General features: G+C 40.6%; 1 protein-coding gene across 2 annotated transcripts in view; it reads left to right on the top strand.

Annotated features, from left to right (window-relative positions):
* Nucleotides 1–23499, top strand: part of kdrl (kinase insert domain receptor like) — a 46543-nt gene that overhangs the window by 925 nt on the left and 22119 nt on the right. The window contains exons 2-12 of one of the 2 annotated variants that reach the window (XM_074674071.1): nt 1739–1824; nt 11259–11349; nt 12869–13077; nt 14577–14704; nt 16066–16225; nt 16388–16524; nt 16642–16813; nt 16993–17119; nt 17214–17383; nt 18626–18782; nt 21094–21205. In XM_074674071.1, the coding sequence (XP_074530172.1) occupies nt 11342–11349; nt 12869–13077; nt 14577–14704; nt 16066–16225; nt 16388–16524; nt 16642–16813; nt 16993–17119; nt 17214–17383; nt 18626–18782; nt 21094–21205 (1380 nt within the window). In that variant the 5' untranslated portion in view covers nt 1739–1824; nt 11259–11341. Of the gene's footprint in view, nt 1–1738; nt 1825–3612; nt 4157–11258; nt 11350–12868; nt 13078–14576; nt 14705–16065; nt 16226–16387; nt 16525–16641; nt 16814–16992; nt 17120–17213; nt 17384–18625; nt 18783–21093; nt 21206–23499 lie in introns of those variants that run through there. The other variant, XM_074674070.1, reaches the window with a different exon arrangement.

Raw genomic sequence — 23499 nt, 5'->3', positions numbered from 1 at the left:
AATAAAATAAAATAATAAGGAGTTGGAAAATGTTAATTCATCTTCTTCACTATTAAGTGAACATTTTGCATTGCTGGTTTACTGTTACCAGTATTTTTTATTAGTGAAGATGAGGCTGAAGCAGGAGGGGCAGAAATCAATCAAGAAGATGGTCCTGAATGCGTCAACTGTAATACCAAATGCCCTGCATATATGATGATAATTTTTTTTTTTCATCTATGTTGGATGCTTTAATACCAAAAAAACTGACAACAAAAGACACCACTCCTCTCCTGGGCATGTGTTCTTCTTGGTCACCACATGGTGGTCTTTCTCAATCCACCATTGCGTTGTTCCCTAATTCTCTGTTGTACATATGTCCCTCCAAATTGTTTATTGAATGGTTGGTGTGGCAACAGATCCCTATGTATTTTGTAGAACAGGCTGCTTATATCACCTATTTGAAAAAATTACTTGTTAATACGCTGTGATGACATACCAGAAATGTGCAGCACTTGGTCAGTGCACAACACTTGCCCAGTTATAAAAGAAAAGAAAATGCTGTGATACTGCCACACAGTTTTAGAAAATAACATGTTAGAAATTTCAGTTTATATTATCCAGTGGTGATTATAGACTAAGGATATGGGTTTGATGTGTGATACTAATCCATTGTTATCAGTAGCAATTTCTCACTTTTTAGAGTGTACTTTTTAAATCGTCTCAATATTTTTGTTTTTAAGTAACTCAAAGTGCTCTATTCGAATTTACTCATTATGAATGAGCAAAAGTAAATCATTTTCTTCAAGTTATATTTGTCTTAATATGTTCAGTGGATACAGGGTCATTTTTTACAGTGTAGTCAACATTGTGTGTGCCTAACATTGCCAATGTTATGATTTTGCTGAGAGCCTAGTCCTAAATGAGTCAGATCCTTGCATGTCTTATTTATGCATTTTTGATTTGTGAAAAACATTGAGTTTATTGACAGATTTATGAAAAGGGTTGAGGTATGGAAATTAATAATTTTAAGTACTGCCATGTGAGAAATACTTTTGTTTGAAGGTTGTCCGTTGGTGTTATATTTTCTTTTGCCCATTATCATTTACTTTAAATGGTTTATGCTATGCTTCCTCTGTTGTAGATGGGCTTGTGTCTGCTCATGACTGTCCAGAGTAGCTTGTCAGACCTGAACCGCTCCATTGCTCAAGAAAGAGTTTATTTCTACTGGTTCATTTACCAAGAAGACTTTGCTGTTGGGGGAAAAAAGGAAGAGAGCATGCTGTGTGTGTAGAACCAGTGAGCCCCCATAGTGTGTTTTGAACACCAGATTTGAAAATAAAACACTTCAAGTCCACCTCTCTCAGCTAGCCACTTCCAGCAATTGTTCATCAGGAGACTTAACTTTACCTCTTGGCCAAAAGGGAATGTCTCTGTTGCAGAAGATCTGAATGTGAATGTGCTAAGAAATGGTTTAAAGGAATGCCTGTTTCTTTTGAATTTCACACTTTTCTTATTTTCTTACTTTTCTTCTTATACTTTTATTACTTTCATTTATGAGACCACAACCCACAAAGGAGGGAAATTAGATTTATTATTTCTCTTTTCAGAGAAGTGAATATTGACTCCCTTTTCAATGCAACCCATATAGAAGAAGGCAATAACAATACTAATAGTGTCCCTTCTTTGCTCTCAAACCTCAGTTATAGATACCACTGCAATAAATCTTTCGTCATGTTCCTATCCCTCCATTTTCCAGTTGTGTCGTTTGGGTGGTGCTCATCTCATGGACAAGACAAACCACCACAGTTTAAGATCCTGCCCAGTCCTGGCGTAGGTGGAAAGGTAAAGGCAGGATGTTCTTATTTGTAGTTTCTGTAAATGTGACCCACAAAGGTCAAGTAATTGTTGTGGTGATAAAAGAAAACAGTCTGAAGCACATCCACACACTGCAGGGTACTTCTGGACAAAAGGGGGTTATTTACATTGATATAAAAAGCAGTGCATCCTGTTTCTGCAGTTAAAATTAAATCCAGTAAATATTTATCTTAAAGACGTTATGCCAGGGAGATTAGATCAAACATCAGACTTTTTTTTCATTTCTTCTTCATCTTGGAACAAGATAACTTTTTGTTTTTCTACCTTTGACCTCGGACCTACAATAGGCTGATTTGATCAGAGACACAAAGGTCAGATGAATGATCCACTTATGTATTATCTGCCAAGTATTAGTAGGAAACAGTGTGTTTGCAGGTAAGCGAAGTGATATTGACATAAGTGGTACTGATTAACCTAGCCAGTTGGGTCAATCAGAGAATTAACTTGGAATTATGTTCCATCTTTTAACACTCAGCATACATTTTGAGTGTCACCTGTTACTTTTACTTTAACTGCATTTTAAAAATCACACTTACAACTCTTCTACATCTATGAATGTTCTTGCTGCGTGATGGATTGTCTGTGACGTCATCTGATAAGTTTGCTTACCTAAAATTTAATTGGAAAGACAATGAAATGCATTACGGATGCACCAATCCAACTTTTCATGTTCAGATACTAATACTGATACCTGGGTTTTGTGTATCAACCGATACCGATACTGATTTGATACCAGTGTTAAATAATAACCTGCATGCCCTACTGTGGGAAAAGACAGGGAATGTTTTGAGTAAAAGACAAAAAATGTGTACCAATGGAATAACTGAAGTTGATATTTATTTCAACTATACGTGTTTGAATGGTGCACAGCAGTTTGGTTAAAACAGTGATTCAGAACTTACAGAAATGACTGCTTAATTGTAAATTTTTATACCCTGTAGACCAAATCTTAGTTTAGCCTGAGTGTCAAGTTCGGACCGATCCTTTTCCACCCATACCCGATCCAACTTTTAGGATCGGTGCCGATACGCGATACTAGCATTTGATCAGTGCATTCCTAAACTGCATTAATGTAGTTAATTGTGTAGTATTGCGGTATGCATATGTCGCGTGTGTTCGTGGTTTAGAGCAAAAACACAGATTGAACATCAGTCAAATCAGGTTGTTTGTGTAGTGAAGGTAATGATGGCCTTGTGAAAGAAGGATGACAATCCTTTACCTATGCACCCAAATCTTAGGCTCATGTTACTTTTTAAATAGAAGAATGATCTTATCAATTTGATTTTTTTTCTCCAGCTGATTGTCAGCATGACAAGGTGCATCACAAAATGCTTTTTATTCTAGGTGAGAATTTCACCCAAATTGTCTTCTTGTAGTAGGTGGCTGTAGTTTTATGGTTATGCTGTTCCCATTACTTTAGAGCTAAGATGTAGCATAATGCACACCCATAAGTTCTTGACTATAATCATGCATAATGAAAATAGACCAGTGTTTTGAGATTTTCTAAAAGTTGGTTTGAACTGAACCTTAAAAAAGTAGTCGTCTGCTCTTGTGTCCACCCAGTTTCCCTGGATCAAGTGTGTTCAGGATTACAATAGATTCGTCTAGTCGTTATTAATGGTAAAGTGAACCCCCCTCCTCAGTAGCCCAGGGAACTTGTCTCCCCACCTCCCTCCCAGAAAAGTGACGTCGCGTCCTTCCTCCGTGTCTCCATAAAACGCGCCTCACGCATGGACTGTAAGTGCTGCACAGAGGAGGCGAAAGGGAGAGATTGTCCAAGGCGTGTATTTAAGGAAGGCGCTGATTAATCTCACTTTTTTGTGTGGATTTTATACGAAATACGAGTTACCTTTTCCAGTCATACCAGTTTATCCTGAACACAATCATTGTCAAATTTTATCATCTCACTATTTACGTTGGGGAGCACCTGCCCTGAGGATACAGCGGTACATCCGTCTCCTCACTGCGGGATCGGGAGTTGGACTATCCAGAGCGCACGAGAGCTCCCCTGCGAGACGCGTCATGGGAAACGGGAGAATCAGTGCCGCTGCTTGCATCCACACCTGAGGGATTTCTGGATTATCACCACGTTGTTTTTTGTTGTTGTTCTCTCTAATAACGCTCGTTGGTCTCTCGTTGAAGAAACTTTTTAGTCAGACAACTGGAATTACAGATCTTACGGACTCTGTTACTTTGGTTTTAACACGGTTTGGATTTCTGTGAAGAGTTGGCGGGATGGTCTCATCCGACTGCTTCAAGCTGCTCGTTGTCATCGTTTGCAGTTCATCACTCACAAATGGTAAGACATTCACACTCTCACGTTTTAGTCATTTAAGATGCATATAGGAACTCACATAGTACATTTATAGTCCGATAGATTTGTTTGATTGAATGAAGTTAATTGACTAAAAATATTGTCTATTTAGAGGAACTGTGTAAGGAGATGTATGTCACTAACCGTCCTATACTGAAATCAAACAGAAAAAAAGTTTCTTTTTCTCAGATATTTTTTTACTTGGCTTTTGTCTTTTTTAAACCATGTTACCCTTTTATTATTTATAAAATTAGGATTCTAGTTTTGTTTTGTGTTTTTTTTTTTCATAAAACACATTAGATTCTTTCGATGGGCATGCAATGCTCACATCCACCGCTAGAGGTTGTCTTGTCCCGTTACAATTCACAGATTATTAGCAAGTCAATAAAATGTGTTGAAAAGTGTTTAACACAGATGGACAGATTAATGTTTATTGCGTGACAGCTTTGTGTGTGTCAGAAGTTCTAATGATACTGTAAATCAGCCTTTTGCTGTAGATGATAAGAAATGTTTATTCCAGTGATTGTTTTAAATGAGTGGACAGGATTCAACATTTTAGGTAGAGAATGCATGCTTCTGCAGACAGCACAATCATCATCATTGTCCCTGCGTTGTTCCACAATAACAAGACAGTCTATACAATGAGGATGTTCCTCTACCTTGTGCCAGGTCTTGTCTGCCACTGAGATACACAACAGGTCTTCCTCACAAACTCCAAATAAACAGCCCATCTGAACAATAGAAATGCTGTTCATCTCCTCCCAAATCACACACACACACACACACACACACACACACACACACACACACACACACACACACACTCATAATCAGGCATATACACAATGTCAGCCAATGAGGCTTTGTCGACAATGTTTTTAAGTAGATTTCCTTCACTGTCCACACACAAAGCGTGGGAAAGACACAAGAAGGAAGCGGACGTAGGGGCAAGAGGCAGCCTGGAATTGTTCTGGCTAGCAAAGGTCATGGAAATGTGACACCCTACCTGTGCAAAGATTTCTTCCTGGAGCTCCTTGAGCTATGTCAAACTCCATACACAAGACAATGGCAGATAGAGGAGGAGGGTATTGTCCCTGCACACAGCCTCTGACTGGTAGAGGCATTAGTTATTGATGGTGCAGCATCAAGTTCTTTATATTCATGCTGATGTGTGTAAAAGATAATGAGGCTGATGCAAAAGCTGAGGATTTCAGCTTCAGCGTCAAAATTAACACTTACATTGCATCCAGCAGCTAATCCTGCAGTTATGATATTAAGGATGGTAGCGAGGCATTAAAAAAGTTTTTATCTTTTAACCCAGATACACCTTAAGTCTTCTACTTACACTTACACTACGTCATTTGGTATGTTATTGACAGAAATTTAAGAACAGGAGTAAACAGAGTAATTAAACATAGTTTGACCCATACCATAATGTTTTGCTTTTAACTGCTTATTTTGCAAAAAGTAAGCACAGGTCAAGCGTGTTGCCTTGTGACCTTTTGACTCTGCTATAAATGAAGCGTGTCAGTTTAGACTGAGGCAATACTCTGCACATCATGCCGCTTAAGATTAATTTTGTAGTTATGTTGAAGGTTAATGACTTTAGGGATTCTTCATTCTGTATGTATCTAATATATTCATCTGTATATCTTATAGATATCGTGCAATAACTAAGTAGTTGGCTTGTATTTTTTTTTTACTTTGTTTCTCAAGTTGCTTATTCTGGCATTGATTGTTCAATGTGAAATCATATTGTTTAGTCTGAAGTGTTTGAGCCTGCTGGATGGTTACTGGAAAAAACATGTGAAGTGATAACAGACAGAAATAATGACTAAAAGCTACAATAAAGCATGGTGAGAAGTTTTTAACTGATGTTGAAATATCAGCCACGAGAATTTTCATGGCTGATACCGGAGCAGGAATTAAAAAAATAAAGTATTTTCTGTTAAAGTATTGTTATATACTGATAAACGACAGCTTTACCAGGCAAAAGGACTACAACACTTTGTTTTCACCCATAATGAGGCATATTGCACTGGCACAAGGCAGCATCAATGCATCACTGTTCTTTTAGTACAAAAGATTCAAACCATGTGTGTTTTGTTCTTCAGACATTAACACCTTCCACCTTTGATCCCCTTTTGTAAGCTAACATATATGTATATATTAAATTTAAAGTTCACAGAGTCTTAAATTGATGTGTTACAGTGAGTATAATTTATGTAGCTACATGTTAATGCATGACTTCATTAATCTACATCCTGTAAAAGAAAGAAATAAACTAAGATGTTGATTCCTCTCGTTACCGTCTCCAACATATGATCAATTTGCCTAGAAACAAATCTATGTGAGTGATGAGTGATGGTGCTCATAGGAAAATGTGGTCATCCCAAAAAAACACTCAGTATTAAGTGTAGGGGTCAAAAAATCTGCGCAGTAGTAAAACTCCATACAGTGCCTGTAATTTCAACCATGAAGATAACTCTTTGTTGTGCAGTTGTAAAATTCATACTGAAGATAAATTATTGACTTGTCAATTTACTTTGCTACTATGGCAGAACAACTGGAAAGTCTATTTTTTTGTTTTGTTTTGTTTTTTGTTTTGTTTTTTTAAACCTGCCGTGTTGGCAGAATGAGTTAATGCTGAGTTTAATTTGTTTTGGAGTCATTTTGTCTTTCCTGCTGGGACACTTGAGATGAAGTGGAAAATGGGAGTGATGAGAGGTCAACCAAGTGCTTTTGGGGGCTCAATGGTCACTGGCGGTACGTCTGGGTGTATGCAGACTGCACTGGGGAAACAGGCTCACTCATATGTACTCACCTGGATTGTAAGACTTACCAGTTAAACAAGAAAATAATCCCCCTACACAAGGATATGTAACTCTAACAAATTGTTTTGTATAGCTGTTCTTATAGGATGACTACAGCATCTGGTCCATACTGGGAATATCCATCCTGAGCCAGCAATATATTTTCTTTGAGTACTGCATGGGATTTCAATTTCAAGGAGCTTCTGTCTGCCTACTAGTCTTAATCTTACATTATGGAACAGGAATCTTCAGGCTTTACAATTTTGGACTCCCATGCAGAAGATTCCTGTTTGTTGGCTCTACTCAGCTTTATATAACCTAGAATGGCCACCCATCATGACCAGATGTTCCTCTATTTTGCTGTTTTAAGAGAAGTCTGGGGCATATTGCGTTCAAATCTCCAATGGCACATATATGGCTAATAAAAAAGGCACACTCCGTGACTGTTGTCTTAACCTTGCAGTTGGCAAAGTGAAGAAATTTCAGGAAGGCTTTGTGTATGAGAGAATATGCCAGGATCTAATGAACATGCAACAGATGCAGAAAAACGTAAAACCCCAATTTTGAAGGTGGACTGTCCCAAGCCTTGACATGTCTTAGCCTGAAATAAGAAATTCTTCAGTTTGCTAATTTTCAACTTCTTTATGAAGTAGAGGCATATCCTCACTGAAGTAACAGCTTAAAATAAATGGTTAGAAGAAGATTCACCATGTGGCTTAAGTGGAGTGTGTTGGATTAGTTTCATCAGTATTATTTGACTATCACAAAGCTGGACAGAAAATGTGTGATCCCTCTATCTCAGCCAAGAGGGTGTGTCAAAGAAGTGACTGTTAGATGCTGTTTGGCTCCAGTTGCCATAGCTATCATGATAGCAATCAAAAAGGACGTCCCTGCACTCTTTTGTTCAACAGCATTTAACCCTCAACAAGGGAATCACCACACTACATTGTTACTTTTACCTTGAAAACACCAAAAAAAGATCTTCCGTCTGTGACTATCATGAAAGTTGCGTGGGTTCATGACGGCTCTGGGAATTCAGGGAGATGGTGTGTACTCTCTGCCAAAGAGAAGCAAATTTCCGTACACTATTTCCCCGCATTTAAAGGATGTTTCAAGTGGTTTCCCGTCTAATTCAGGGACAGTAGTCATCATGTACAGTAATGACGGTCCTCTTACACAACATCAAACTTGTGCCAGCATGCTGTAAGATGGGTGACATTTTGCCACCAGAAAGGAAGATTAGTCATTTCCTTCCTTTAAACATTTCTTTTTGCTTTTTATTTTTTTGCCCATACTTTAGTGTTTTGCAGCTATATTTTAGCGTCATCCACCTTCATCTCTTTGGAGCTACTAGATGATAGGGAAAAAAACAAGAAATCTATAGATTTACTGGAAAATAACACACAAAGAAGCATCATCACAGAGGAAGTAAGTTAAGTCTGTAAAGAAATTTTAACTATATTAGGTCACAGGAGGGTTTTAAGAGTAAATAACAGTAAGTTGTCATATACACCATTAAATATTTAAACAAACAACAATCCATTAACAATTGGAGCACAAAAAAATCACAGCATAATTTTTGCAAGAGTATCTCAACATCACGTTATTTTCTTTCTTAGTTTTGTAAAAAGTGAACTTTCCTGTCTATAACTTCAGCTGCGTTGCTCAACCTCTTTCCAGGACTAATTATAGAAGGGTTTTTTCTAGCTTTTTTGAGTAACAAAAAAGTTTCTAGTAAGTGAAGAGAAGAATCCAGGAATCTGAGCATCTCTGTTTCTAACTTGTTGTAAACCACAATTGTTTCCCAAACACCATTCCCTGAAACGTTTCTCTTCATCAGTTCCAGTTGTAGAGCACACACACATTTGATCATCCCTGTCTACTCTTGGTCAACCTGGCCCTGTGCGAGTTTTAATGTGGTGCTATGTGACTGACTGAAGCCCCCACCAGCAGTTGACTGAGAGATTGAACCAGAAGTCACTCAGTGTTTCCCTCCCTCACTCCAGGACTCTGTTTGTTCCATGCCTGTCCTCTTCTTAATGGCTCCTAATGAGAACCAGCTTCAGGACTCTTTGAACCAACACAATAAGCACAATTTCTGGCATTTTTCAGGCACTCTGCTGGAGGAATGCAGTACACAGCTGCTGAGGGGGTTAGGGGGTGTCTGGACTCTTGCTGAGGTCAGCGTTGGGCAGGCACTGGGGCAGGTGGGAGGTTTGAAGGTGTAGAGAGACAATGGCGAGGGGAGATTTTTTTTTTCTCTTTAAGAGGGCTGCTGGGGGCCCTGCTGATTCATCCATCTGTAATGTGTTACCACGGAAAAGAGGGGAGAAATTGCCCAGTTTTAAGAGATGAGCTGCCTGCCAGTGCATTTCAAGGTCAGGGTGATATTTGTGGTTTGCTTTTATTGATGTTTTGTGTGAAAGCAGATTTCAGGATTCACATAAATGTTGCTTTTATATTAGAACACAAAATGAATAATAAAAATTCTTCAAAGTCTGATTCATGTCCTCTATCAATAGCAGCTTTATTGGCAACAATGTAAAAATAGACAAAAGCTAAAAGTCAAAAATGAACGCGTTTAATTTCATATTTTTAATACAAAATACAATATGGATACCAATACAGAGCAATTAAAGGGATTTTTTTCAATATTTTGTGCATTTTTCATGCAAATGATGTGGTTAGATGTACTTAACAGAGGGATTGAAGAGAACTACCTCTAACAAAGCCTTTGCCGATTGTTTCTTTGAAAAAAACAAAAAAAAAACCATTTCCAGCATTGACAATCATGGCAGTTTTAAGAAGCAGACTAAGTGTGATAATATGGTGGGCTGATTCATTGAGATTCTTGAGGGAGCTTGCCAACAACCTTTGGGAACCCTGCAGAAATAAACCACACTGTTAAGTGCAGTGCTTATTCAGCATTTTATCTAATAGGGCATAAGGATCACATTTGGTTTCATTGTTCTTTAAAATGTTTTTGTTTACAGCAGCTCACTCACTTACATAAGATTACACCAGTTTTTAGGATGTAAGACAAGATTACGAATAAGGACATGAGTGTGGGAGCCAAGGAGAAGTTATCAACTGATTGTCATTGATGATTGTAGATCTCCTGAGTCTTTACCAAATCTAGTCTTTTTGTTTTTTTATTGACCCAACAAACATTTGCTGGGTCACTGTGACGCAGCATAACAGACCATGAACCCCCAACCAGCTCCTGAACAATAACCGTAGACAGTGGAACAGTGTATTTATGTTTTTGTGAGGAGGTGGATACTGAGTGCCACTAGCAACACTGGAAAAATCAGTGCATTTTGACACAGCTGCTTTAAACAAAATACAGGCTAAATATGTGTTTGTTTTTCTGCGAATGTGTTTGCATTTGTTAGTGCAGGTGTAGTGGAATTTGTATGGGCTGTCCACATGTGTGCACATTTGTTCATCATGTGTCAGCATGTTAGCCAAGCTGTTGTGTAACTTTATTGTCCATCTTGATTCTGTGCTACAAATAAATGTTTCCCCAAAGACTGTCACATGTGAAGAGTTGACTTAATTAAGTTATTTTCAGACCACAGTGACAAGCTGTTCAGGGAGCTTAGTGAAAAGAAGGAAATCACAAATGGGACTGTAACATCTCTTGTATAACAGAGAGAGAATCCCAGTGTTTCCTATGTTGATTGCTCTGAGAGGGAGCTCTCAACAGATACAGCTGGCTGTACACCAAGTGCAGGCCACCTTTGAGTCAAACATATCCACCTCTTGGGTTCCCTTGTGATCATGTAATAAGAGTGTTATAAGTTCAAGGTCAATCGTGCACGAAAAAGCTTTTAGCTCCTAAAAGAAAGGAAGGGAGCACCCACTGAAGCAGGTAGATATAGCGGAAAGGCATGCCAAAAAAATGCTAATCTGGCTTGTTTCGGTGTGATTCTGTCTCCACCTCTCTGGCAAAGTGGCTCAGCTGCTCCCCATGTTGTCCCCTTTCCATTCTGCTCATCCCAGACTTCTATTCATTCAACACCCTGCCTTCCCAGAACCGGAAACAGCCCCAGCTCTCTCACAGCAGAAAATCACTTACACAAGGGGCAGAAGCATATCAACACACACAGTAAACCCACATGCATTGTTCTGAAATGATTCTGAACCATGATCCTGGAATATTTTCCATTATAATGTTTTGCCCTGACAGACACTATTCAATAGATTCAGTAAGTGCAAAGCTTTTGGTGTTTCTCGCACAGCTTCACTGTATCTGTGTGTTTGTTCAACAGGACATGTGGAGAGAGAGCAGTCACCGAAGATTCTGCCTGCAAACAATCCTCTTGTTCTTCAGAAGGATGATTCATTGGTCCTCATGTGCAGGTAAGCAATGAATTCAATGGTACCAAAAGCAGGAAAGAAAGCAATACGCTAAGTTTAAATTGGATGTCCTCAAACAACTAGTTATTCCTTTTTCCTTTAAGACTTCTGCTGTACCGTATGTCATAGGAAAATATCAGCCTGTTCCCTCCATTTTTATATTTAGTTATTGTTATTGGTTATGTCTTGAAATTATTTCTTCAACAACATATTGCACTTACAAATTATGCTCTGTTGAATACCCAGCATGATGTATGGTTTTTGGCTCTGACTCCACTAAGTACTACAACACTAAAAAGCACCATATGTGTCTCTGCATTTGTAAAAACAAAATCCAAACAAATGGAAAAAATGCATTTCTTTCCTACCGACGTGTTGCTAATTTTGATAGCTTTACTTTGATGCTATTTTCTTTAAATCCATTGACTAAAGTAAGGTCAGACTTTAATTTGTGATGGAGTGTTTAAAGTTTATGAAACTGGCAACTTTATGTAGTCAGTGATAACTATCAAGTTGCTTAAATATTGATCTAAATATCTAATTGGAAGAGTTCATGGGCTTTTTCCCCTTTTGTTTGTCATTTATCAGAAGAGAGCACCCTGAGCATCCAGTGCCACCAATAAATTAAGAATCAGGTCCCAGTGGAAGACAGAGGCTCCAATGGGGGTATAAATAAATTGTGCTGGCAAAGCCAGTGGTATTTGACATACCTTGGTTTTAAGATCCTTGCTTCCTGCAAAGAAGCTAGGACAATTTCATGATAGTAATCTGTGGTGGTCCATGTTTATCAGTCCGCAAATCCCTTTGGAGGTGGTGAGACCCTAGTGTGCTACATTCACATTTGCTAAGAATTTAGGGTCTTGCATCATTTTGTAAGACTGAAAGGAATGTTCAGAACTCACGTTGATCTAATGTAACGCTTCCCTACAAGGCCATATGCTAAGACTCCTGGCCCGTGCAGAACTGTCTTGTTTTCTGTCACTGGATCAGAGCTGGGGGTTACTTGACCCAAAATTCTGCCGGCAAAGCCAGTGGTATTTGAGACATGTTTGATGCTCCTCTGGGATCTCTTTAATGAGAGTTTTTTAAGTGGAAGCTGTGTGGAAAGAATGTGTTAGCTGAGCACATCATTCAAGAAAAGCATGTTCCCACGTGAAAGTTCAAGTTCAAGATAAGTTGAGATTAACTCAAAATAAACTCAGAATGAACATCAAGTCAGATATGTCCCTTGGGGGAGAAGCAGCCGCTGCCATCCTTAATCAAAAGCTTCTGAGGTCATTGCCAGCTGTGACACTTTTCCTAAAAATAGGTCTAAGACTTGGACTCAGTTCTCCGTTCTCAACAGTTCAACAGGAATGTGTCAAATAATCTCTGAAATATGATACAATTTATGCAGTGATACAAAAAAATTAAACTAACCCTCTTTAATGTACTGTTTGTATGTATCCTCTGCTGTTCTCAGAAGTAAGCTAAGCAGCATCATCCTCAGCATCTTCTAAGGTCCTTTTCTGTCTCCTGTCAGGGGTCACGGCCTGCTGCAGTGGACCCTCGCTGATTCCAATCGATCACAGAGCATAAAGGTGGAGCAGTGTGACTCCAGACGCCACCCGCACTCACACTGCAGCAAACTGACAGTCACACACCTGAGTGCTGCTGACACAGGAAACTACAGCTGTCACTACTCCAGAGATGGTTTGGACCACGTCACCTCCACCTATGTCTATGTCAAAGGTGAGACCTGCAAATCACTTTGACTTCTTTAAGTTCTTTGGTTCCTTTGCTCTGATATTGTCAAAGAAATATTCTGAACAAGAAGGCAGAAATTTGTGAAGTCTCTTTTTGACTTATGGGACCAAAATTCCTGAATCAGAGTTTTTCCAGCTTGAGAGAAACTGATTGTGATGTGAATAACAGAGAACTTTTCTGCTAACTAAAACAAAGATAAGGCTTCTTTCTTTTCTAATTGACTTGTATGTCTTTGTTCCAGGGTTTAACTGTTAGTTTTTGTTAACGCCATGAAAAAGTCCTGATAAGTAAGAGGTTTTCCCAGGGTGATTGTCATCTGCTGACGCCAGTGAAGGCGTGCAGTGTTGAACTGAGTCCACAAACAGCGGCACCTAATGGTCTAACAAGATGGTTGAGGAGCAGTGTGATAGTTTCAGAAAGACACAAGCAGAAAAATATCTGTGCAAGGGAAAAAATAGATAAGTCAGAAAGAATTGGAAAGAATCATAGAAGAGAGAAGAAGAATGGGCAGAAAATAAAACACTGTGTCCACAGTTACTGTTCATGCGCAGGAAGCTGACTTCAGTCCTCATGCATCCAGACTGAAAAGCTACAAATCTTTCTCTAGGTAGTAGAGAGTCAGAGGGAGAAAGGAAGTGGTTACTCTGCTTGTATGGTTTCTTCTAGAGGTGGAAGGGTGAGCATGATTGCACGGGAAGCCCTGGTCATTGACTGTGATTTCCTGCCCCAGCTACTGTTTCCCTAAGTCTCCCTCTAAGCGTCACATGGCAGCTACAGTACCACTGAAATGAAGAATGTGTCTGGCAGCAAAGGAGATTCACATTCTAAGTGTTTATTCAGATTTAGAATATTTCACTTCTTTTTAATCAGCAACTTTCTGGACATTAGGTGAAGATAAAAGCACAAACTGTTGCTCTGTTGGTGTGAAATATCTATAAGTGATGCAGACTAAACTGAAAGCAGGATCTGCCTTGTTCCTCCCCCTGCTGCTCTGTGATTGTAGTTGTCTATCCGGCAGTGGGCTGTGTCTGTTTAGTCTGACGCTATCCTTTCAAAACCCTTCAGCTGTTTGTTGAATCCCTTCCCTTGCTTTTCAAATAATTGTTCCTTTATCGCACAACAAATGCTTGACCGCAGACTATTTGTGTCACCATGAATTTCCCACAGCAGCAGTGTGATGCCTGGCTGCATCGTAGAAACGCACTACTAGCCTGATTACTTTACTTTGTGTGCTTTGCTGCTTTATCCGCTTGGAATGACCTGATCTGAGATTTCCTCTCTGTGAGTTGGATGCCTCAAAATTTCCCTGATTTATTTTCACTGCAAAACTCAGCCTCTTTCTACAGAACAGCAGCTGTAAACATGCTATAAAAACATGATTCACTCAAACACAAAGCTTGTGAGAGGACACATCTGCTATGAAATATCATTTCTGACTGACTGTGTTTTACACCTTGAGGGTTTGTTTGTTTTTTGTCCCACAGATGACGAGGAACCATTTGTGGGGCTCTATGATTCAAAATCGCCCATCCTGAGCATCTACAGGCATGAGACCAGCCTTGTGATCCCCTGTAGGACGTCTTCTCCTGACACTGTTGTAACACTGACAGGGGTAAGGGCTCACACAGACATTGAAAGTGAATGGCTCAGGCTCAGTGAGGAGATTGTCACTTGTTAAAAGAAGGTCTTAACTCAATACTGATGAATGTAAATGACTTAAATGAGCACAACCATTAGCTACATTTGACTCACATGTTACAGAATGCAGATAGACAGTTGAGGTTACATTTAACTCTGCAAAGTGTCACAATCAGAAGTATGTTTGCCAGTTTTAAAAGAAAGAAAGACTAGCACACATTTACAGGACAGCTAAGAAAAGAGATAAAACAAAGCACTTTTCTACAATGACAGCCAACATCAGTGCAGAGTAACAGCTCCTTAACGCGCTTATACGTTGCTTCATTTCACTGTTTGCCTGCATCTTTGATGATTAACTTTATAAAGCTCCTTTGGGGCCTGTACACAAAATACCACATCTGGGAAACAAAGATTTCTTTAAATACCACAGCAGGGTGTCCTTATCTGAGTGTTTTCCACGAGTCTGTTCGTGTGTCTCTGTGGTACTCACACCCTTCGTGTGTTGGATCATTTAAGCACATAGAAACAGACCTGGGACAGTGTTGTGTCTAAAGGAAGCTCAGGGGCAGCGGAGGGAGTCAAGGAGTCTGCTTCCTGTACGAGCAGGAAGGTGTTCCAAGAGTGTTTTTCTCAGAATAGACCCTCAGACTAAATTTAGATCCCCCTTGTCAGGAAATGCAGTAAAAGACAGCACAATGTGTTCAGTCACAGGAAACATCAGGTAACTCTTCTTTTGGAGTAAAAGTCCGGATACTACAGAGCAGAAAAGCCTGATCAGAGGGGAAGAGCCTGCTCTGTGTTATAGCTCAAGATGTTTGTGTGTTCTTTTCAACACGAATGGTGTTTGCTTCTGCCTGATTTGTTGCATGCAAACATGCAACACTATCTGCCAACTATGAACAACACATCATCAAAGATGACACTGATAGTGGTTGTGTGAATTTCCTGCTATTGGCAATTTTAAGACACTCCTCCTTCCTGCTCCCTTTCCTTCCTTCCTTCTCTTGCCTCCTCTTCAAGCTCAAACTTCTGGCGTGAGAACAAACAGCAGCAAGCACGTACATCCTCTTCAGAGTCCAAAATGTTTTGTGCTCCATTGCGTAAATGCTTTTACATATTACACTCCAAAAAACAACTCAAAAAGACGAATAAGACTTCCCCTGCAAAGATGTCTGTCCCCAGCTGAGTTCAGTGGAGCATTACTTACATGTTAAATGAAGTTGAGAGTGTTACGCTTCAGTCTGTCTGGCTCAGTGAGCTTTAATCAACATCAAAAGTATCACTAAATATCCATGAGTACTGACAAAACATCCCTGCTTTTCTCTCTTGGTGCAGGTCCCACCTTTGCCAGAGAAGGTTGTTCGGGAAATGGTTTGGGATCCAGAAGTGGGATTCAGGATTCCGTACGGCCCTGCCACTAATTATTATTTCCTCACCTGCAAAACCCGAGTCAATGGTCGAGAGTATGAGTCAACGTACATACCGAGCAGACTGAGTGAGTCTGCGGCCTGTCTGTGTTTACTTGTCCGTTATTTTGATCATTGCAGTTGGAGCAGATTATGAGACTGATCATCTCTTATCTACAGTCTTATCCTGTTTTGGAATTCGTAACATTTGATCTCTTTTTCTGAAGTGCTAATCCTGTCTCCTTTTACAGCTAACGTTCTTAAAAATGTGAAAATCACACCTGAGCGTGTCAGAGTGTTGGTTGGAGACACACTCATGCTTAACTGCACTGGAGAAACTACATATAATGGAAGAATTAACTTTACGTGGGATTTTCCCAAGAGGAAAGTAAGTGAAGGATTAGCTTCTGTACACAATGAGACTACTCATCTCCGAGGACTATTACAAATAGTTGCAGTGAAGTTAATTGTACCTTTTTATGTTTTTCCTTTTCTCTCTTTCCAGGAAAACAGACATGTCACGTCCAGGACCAAAGACAAAGCTGCCATGGTTGTTGTGATGAGCAAGTCTTTAACCCTGCCAAACATCACAACTGAGGATAAAGGGATCTACCGCTGCAGAGCTGAGCTTGAACCTACTATATATAAGAATGCCTCTGCAAAAGTAATTGTCTATGGTGAGTTTTGATTGGGTGGAGAAATAAATTCAGAATTGGATTGATATGGCTGCTTAACTTGAATACAAATAATACATTCTAATCATCCTGTCACTGAGGAGCAATTGTGAGACTGCGATTACGAGCCAACCTAGAATCTTTGTTTCCTAATGAATCCATCATTATTTCTTCTATTCCAGAGCATCCTTTCCTCAATATCTCCTACAGACATGAGAGGCCAAGTAGAGTGGTTGTTAAAGAAGGTAGAAAGAGAATTGTGTTTGAGCCAAAGGTCAATGCACTACCACCACCAGACATAATAGCATGGTAAGCAAGTGTTTGCACCTGCATAAAAAATTCCAGCTGAATCTTGGTCACCCTTCTTTTCACTGATTTATTTTTTTTAACAATCCATCCTCAGGTACAAGGACGGGGTTCCTATCATGAAGAATTCCACCTGTTACAAGATGCAGAGTTTCAATTTGATCATCACAGATGTGCAGCAGAGGCATGCTGGAGTTTTCACCATAAGCCTGGGCAACCAAGCGAAGGGCTTGCACAGGAATCTGAGCTACACTCTGGTAGTCGACAGTAAGCTCTTGCCATAAACCTGATAATGACTTGCTGATCCGGAGGAAATGAATCAGTGCCTCTGCTGGCTGAGGCTGCCTCAGCACTGTAGCTGCACTCAGTACAGCATGCTGGACGGCAGGTAGCAGCTCTAGTATGAGAGGAATTTGGGGGCTTGTTGATTCCAGGGCTGGATTGACGTAGCCGGGGCAGCTGTTGTTGATTATTGGGGCTCTTTTGAAGGGGCTTGGCGCAGTGTGTAAATGGCCTGGGCTGTATTCTGCACGCAGACCCCAGCCGCTCGCAGCACTCCCCATAGACCACAGCATTTATTTGCATCCTCACCATGTGTATATACAGTGCAGCTCATATAAACAATGTGCTCTGTACAGTATGGACACAGCTTGAGGAAAGCAATGACATGGTTTGTAAGTCATTGAAAAGATTATTTTATAAGAGGTTTTAAATGTTATGACAAACAAAGTGTTTGCTTAAATGAAGTCTGCTTCCTGAAGGGAACAGAGCTCTGTGAGACAGTTACTCTACGCTCACTAAAGGGGTGAAGAGCTGTTTTCATTGCATTCCTAAACATTTTCTTGGAATCCACATAGCATGCCAAAGTGTAAAAAAGGAGACCCTTCTGGCTATTATAAACTTTATTTATGGTCCTTCACCATAAAAAAAACCTTTGCTCAATTTGGACAACAAAAAATAAAAAAACACAAATAAACAAAACAAGGAGAGTTTTCTGCTATCACTTAGAGAGCTATGTCAAACCTCTTTCATCAGCTGTGTGCCCTGTCATAGAGCTCTAGATCCAAAATGTGTTCTGTGTGGTGAGTGGTGTTTATGTGTGTGAAGTGGGATGAGTGGTTTAGAGGTTTGCCGAGCTATGTCATGGACAGAATGGCTGAATGATGCGGACTGCCTCCTGTGGTGAGACAAGGATCTGTGTCTGCTGATTGCAGCACACATGGTTGATCCACTGACCTGAGCATGGGCCACAGTGGGGTCGTTCTCTGACCTACAGCCCCGGCTAGCCAATCATCCTGCCATTCTTCACCTAAACAGTGTTAAAGGACTCTGGGTGTCAGTAGCACCTATTTTATGGCTATCCATCATGACTGTCAGCCCTCATTAGAAAGACATTATGAGATTCCTCAGTGGGCTGTGTTGGTTGGGGATGGTTGATCTAACCTGTCTCTGTTTTTTCTCTCTCTTTCCCCGTCCGTGTTTGTGTGTCTGTCTATTTGCGTGTCACAGTGAAGCCAACTATTTCAGAGGCAGAGCTTGCCACCGTGGATGTGCAGCCCTACATGTTTGGCAAACAGCACCAACTAACCTGCACTGCTTATGGGTTGCCCTTGCCAAACATCACATGGTTCTGGCAGCCTTGTTACTCAGAAGCTGCTTTTACAGAGTGAGTGACCCCCCCTGCTGTCTCATCGTCCTCCAATCTTAAAGAATGAAACTGTCACACAGGTCTTTTGTCCTGGTTTTAAGCATAAATTTTACCAGTCATAAGGAATACCAAACATTATCTGATACTCGGTCAGTTCCATGCTCCTAACCACGACCTAGTTTTCCTGTATGGATGCAAGTATGGTGTCTCTTTCCCAGCTACCTGTTGTGTGCTGTCTGTTCAACTTTTGCTGCAAGTTTAGATAAGACTAGAAGATTTATACCATGGTCAGTGAGAATTCCAATGTCAACTGGCGTGCTTTAGGTTGGTCTAATGCATGCCAGTTGACAGTTAGTTCGGCAAGTCAAATCACCCTTGTATCACTCCGCTGTGTGCGTTACCATAGCAACGCGTCACACACATTTCAACGCATGTGAGAGCAGCCTGCGATGACAGGAAAAATTGGAGCGAAATTTTGTCTAAGGGCTCAGCAAATGACTCAGCAGCATCTCTGCCGCAGAAAAAATCCAGCAAGAAAAACGCGCCAGTGTCTTTTAATAATTGCACAATCAACGGGAACATTCAGTTAAATTTTGCTTTTATCTTGACAACGATTGCTAAGACAAAAAAAACTTTCATGGTAGACTAACAAAAAATCATTCCTATATTTTAGCACATTTAGCAAGTTTACAGCAATTATTCATTATTTCTTTTAAAGTTTACAGTTTGTGGGACCATGGTATAAGCGGATTAAACAACACGGAAGCGTGCATTAGACCGTTCTAAGGCACGACGTGGAGTGGGAACACCACAACGTGGAGTGGGAACACCACGACGTGCAGCAGAGTATTTTAACTCATTCATCATGTCCAGATGAATGAGTTAAAATACTGCCCTAAACTTCAAGCTGTGACTTTAATTGCACAGCATTGGGATAAATTGCACAACTGTGTTAAAATATAAAAACTTAAGTGTCACCTCAAAACTTTTTGAGAATGCATAAACTTAACTAAGTGCAGGATGCAGGGCCACCATTCAAGCCAGGGGATCCCACATTAAAACTGATCTGCACTGACTGAATGAATCTGGCCCAGAATATGACACATCAATCAAAGAAACACAGCCCATGAGAACTGGAGTCTGGTTTGTGGTCTGTGGTTATGAGGACTGAAAGGGAAACACAAGGGAGATATATTCCTTTCAGGTTCCCCGTCATGTTGCAAAGCCGAACAGAACCGGTCATATGAGTGACTGTGGAAGAATACCAGACTTGTAGTGAACCCACAAACAACACGAACATTCTCTGAGGTCCTGCCTCCTCATTGCCAGCAGGACACCGGCAAGTCTCAGGATCAGGGAAACAATGGGCCATTACCCTTGGGTTATCGGGCCCCCACCACCATTAGCAAAAACAACATTGTGGACTGCTGCTCAAGAAAAAGGCTGAATTATCTTCAATGTTCAGTAGTGTTTATCCAGCAGCGCTTTCATTATGTTTCTCATTCAGCTACCTCAAAAAGGAGCTGTCACATGCCAGATGTATGATTAATAATAGAAGTGTTGGGTAAAAGCAGCTCTTTCTGCAGGCTGAAAGATAATCAGAGCTGGCACTGGGAACAGTGGCTGGGCTGAGGCAGGCAGCTAATGAGACAGGGGAACAGTAAAAGCCTGGTGGGAGGCCAATTGTGCAAAATGTTTGTTTTATACGGCCCTGACCCTGTAAAGTACCTGTCACTGTAAATCCAACATGTTGCCCTTCAAGATCATATCTCATCTTGATCTCTGGGAGTTTGGAGAAGATGGAAAATGTGAAGGGATTTAGAGGCAGAGGGCAGTTTGCAATGAGGCAGATAATGCGTGGGCAGAAATCTGGTGATGTCTTTGTCACCAGGTCGAGAAGCTATCAGCTATCCCTTGTTGACCCCAAAGGTCTCAGGATCAACCTTATCTCCTCTGGCCAGAACCTAGGGGGGGTTTCCTGCACGAGCTGACGCACAGCACAGCCCTTCCTGTCGCTGTTGCTGTTTCCTCCTCTGCATCTCCTCTCATCAGGCTGATTGTTCCCCACCACGGGCAGTGAAGGGTATGAGGGGTGGGGGTCAAATCAAGGCTGTCTATGGGTTTACAAACCAGAATGGCTGATCAAGACCTTGATTTTTGAATAACATGCCGTGCTTTATGATCCTGCAGTCAAATGAGACATGATTCACAGTCGTGTTAACATTTTTTTTTGGAACAATATAAAAGTTTCAGATTGTGTGTTGTATTGTTTAAAGTCTGAGAAATGTGCACCTTTAACATCTTTTATTGTGTATTGTTTGTCCTGCAGATGCATCGAGACCAAGCCAATACAAGTCAAAGATGATGACAGGGGGGATTATCCCCACAATCTGATTGAGAGCATTGTCGACAAGTCTGAACTTGTGAAAGGCAAAAACAAGGTACGTGGTTTGACTTTGTGTGTACTGCTGTAACATGATTTCAAATTAACTCTACAGGATGGGATTTATACGAGAACTTGATTGATGAGATCTCTGAAGACAACTCTCTTGTGAAGACAGATCTGAGTCAAATCCCCTGAGACTGGGGCTAGAAAGTGATATTCAACATCCAAAATCAATAAATCCTCACAATTCTCTTCATATTTGCAGTGATGCATCAGTTTTTACTCATGTAACCATAACCAAAACCCATGAAAATGCCCTCAACACTCCTTTCTGAAAAAAGCTGTGTTGTTTTTCATTTCTGCTGTTAGAGGGCGTGATTTATTCTCAGAATTGGTAACTGGGAAAATCTGGGGAAATTACTGGGTTTCATACCATTGACGTGCAACATTTCAAGAGGAAAATGCTATGTTTAGAAGTACTGCATGTTTGCACCATACCTTTAATCGCTTTCATACTTGGATAATTGCATTGGTTTTCCTTTTGTACAAAGGGTTCACTGTAGAAAGGGCAATTCTTAACAGTATTCCTGCCATTCTTGAATTGTTGCACCCTTAATTGACAGACACAGTTCATCAGTTCATGTAAAGAAATCTCCATCCTGCCAATGACACAACTTTAATTCTGTCATCAGTTCATGTTTATAAAGAGCTATGCTGTGTAAAGCCTGCAGAGCCAAAGTCATGCATGTGCCACGGGCAGGCCACAGACTTCAACAGATTACTCTCCACACCATTACCTTTGTAGATGAGCCACTACACACAGCACACTGTGAAACAGCTGGGATTGTGCTTTTGTTATGCAAGCATATTTTATACGACCCACAAAACGTTATCCACAGTGTTTGGGCAGATAGAAGTAATCTTTGTCACGGCGAGGGACTGATGTGGTCTTAGACGTCTCACTACTCCAAGTGATATTTTCTACACTCGAGAATCGATGTGGAACCCACCAGTCACACAGCTTTTTCTGATCAAACACATGTTCCCATGCAAAACCAAAACATGCCACACAGTGAGGAAACTGTAGACATTGCGGCAAATGTCCTGTGGGAATGTGTTACTAAAACTGTTCACCCGGTCCATAATTAAGACCAGGCCTTCCTTGATTCACAAAAGCCTGTCTATAGGATTATGTTAAAGGAGCCTATTACTGCAGGCTGGGTCAAATTAGGGAACAAATTCATTTGGCATAAAGGTGGACAGTAGGAGAAAGACACAGTAATTCCTCTCAGTCCAAACTGCTTTGTTCACCTGTTTCTCCTGCACAACTTGGTGAGTCATTAACTTTTAGGCTCTAAAGTGTCTTTACATTACTCGCTATGGAACTGTAAATCCAGCCTTCTGCTCATGGCACCATGTCTGATATGTCTTTGACATAAATTGGGAGGCACCACTTATTTACAAGTACCAGCCATACGCTGGTACTTTATGAGGGTTAGGCCTAAGGGTCAATGATAACAAGCAGCAGTTTAAAAGAAGAGGGATTTGTTGGAAGTGAATTCCTCTCTGTCACCCCACATAAATCGTGTTGGCCCGTGAATAAGAACGAGTCGGGGCCAGGCCTCTGAGTTGCTCCCCACAAGACCCAGTGGAAGAGGAGAGCGGCCTGTTTCATAATATAATGAAAACACGGGGGGACAACATAGGCACAGAGGTCACACTGTGTCTGGTCGGGTCACCTCTATGGGACTGTGTTTAACTGTTTAAATGACTCTTTTTAAGCTCAGGTTACATCATGATGAGTAATAGCTGTAACATTAAACCGCTATCCCACTCAGGAAGTGTTTTGACACGTCGGCGCAAAAGGAGTCTGAAAACTTGATATTACTTTCAACACTCTTTTACTTACTGAGTGTTTGTGTGGTGGACATTGTGAATATGTGGATGGTGGAATTGTTGCAGCTGCGTGTCTGAGAGTCAACACAATAGCTCCTACAAGCCCAGGAAGTTCAGGCCTGCAAACACCCAGACAATACACCCACATCATTTACGCTCTTTGATGTAGCTGACTGCCCCCAAAACACAGATGTCTCACTGGACACTAAACAGAACCCCACACAGTCTGGCCCTCGGCCAGGTCTCACATTTTATTTTGTCTATTCAAACCATTAAAATGTTAAGCTGGTGTGATGACAAAACCAAGTTTGGCATTAGAAGTGCTTTCCAGGAAATGAACATGAAGTCCAGGCTCGAGATATATAGTGCAGGTCTGAAGGAGACTCAGCAGGTTTTAAACTCCAGATGTATCCCTTTATTTATGTGACACACAAAGACCAGACTAGTTTAGAT

This window comes from Halichoeres trimaculatus, unplaced genomic scaffold (genome assembly GCF_033239565.1).
Source record: "Halichoeres trimaculatus isolate MK-OKI-2021-1 unplaced genomic scaffold, fHalTri1.1 fHalTri1_scaffold_7, whole genome shotgun sequence".
NCBI classification, from domain to species: Eukaryota; Metazoa; Chordata; class Actinopteri; order Labriformes; family Labridae; genus Halichoeres; species Halichoeres trimaculatus.
Note: the sequence above shows the minus strand (reverse complement) of the source record. Positions and strands in the feature narration are given on the sequence as shown.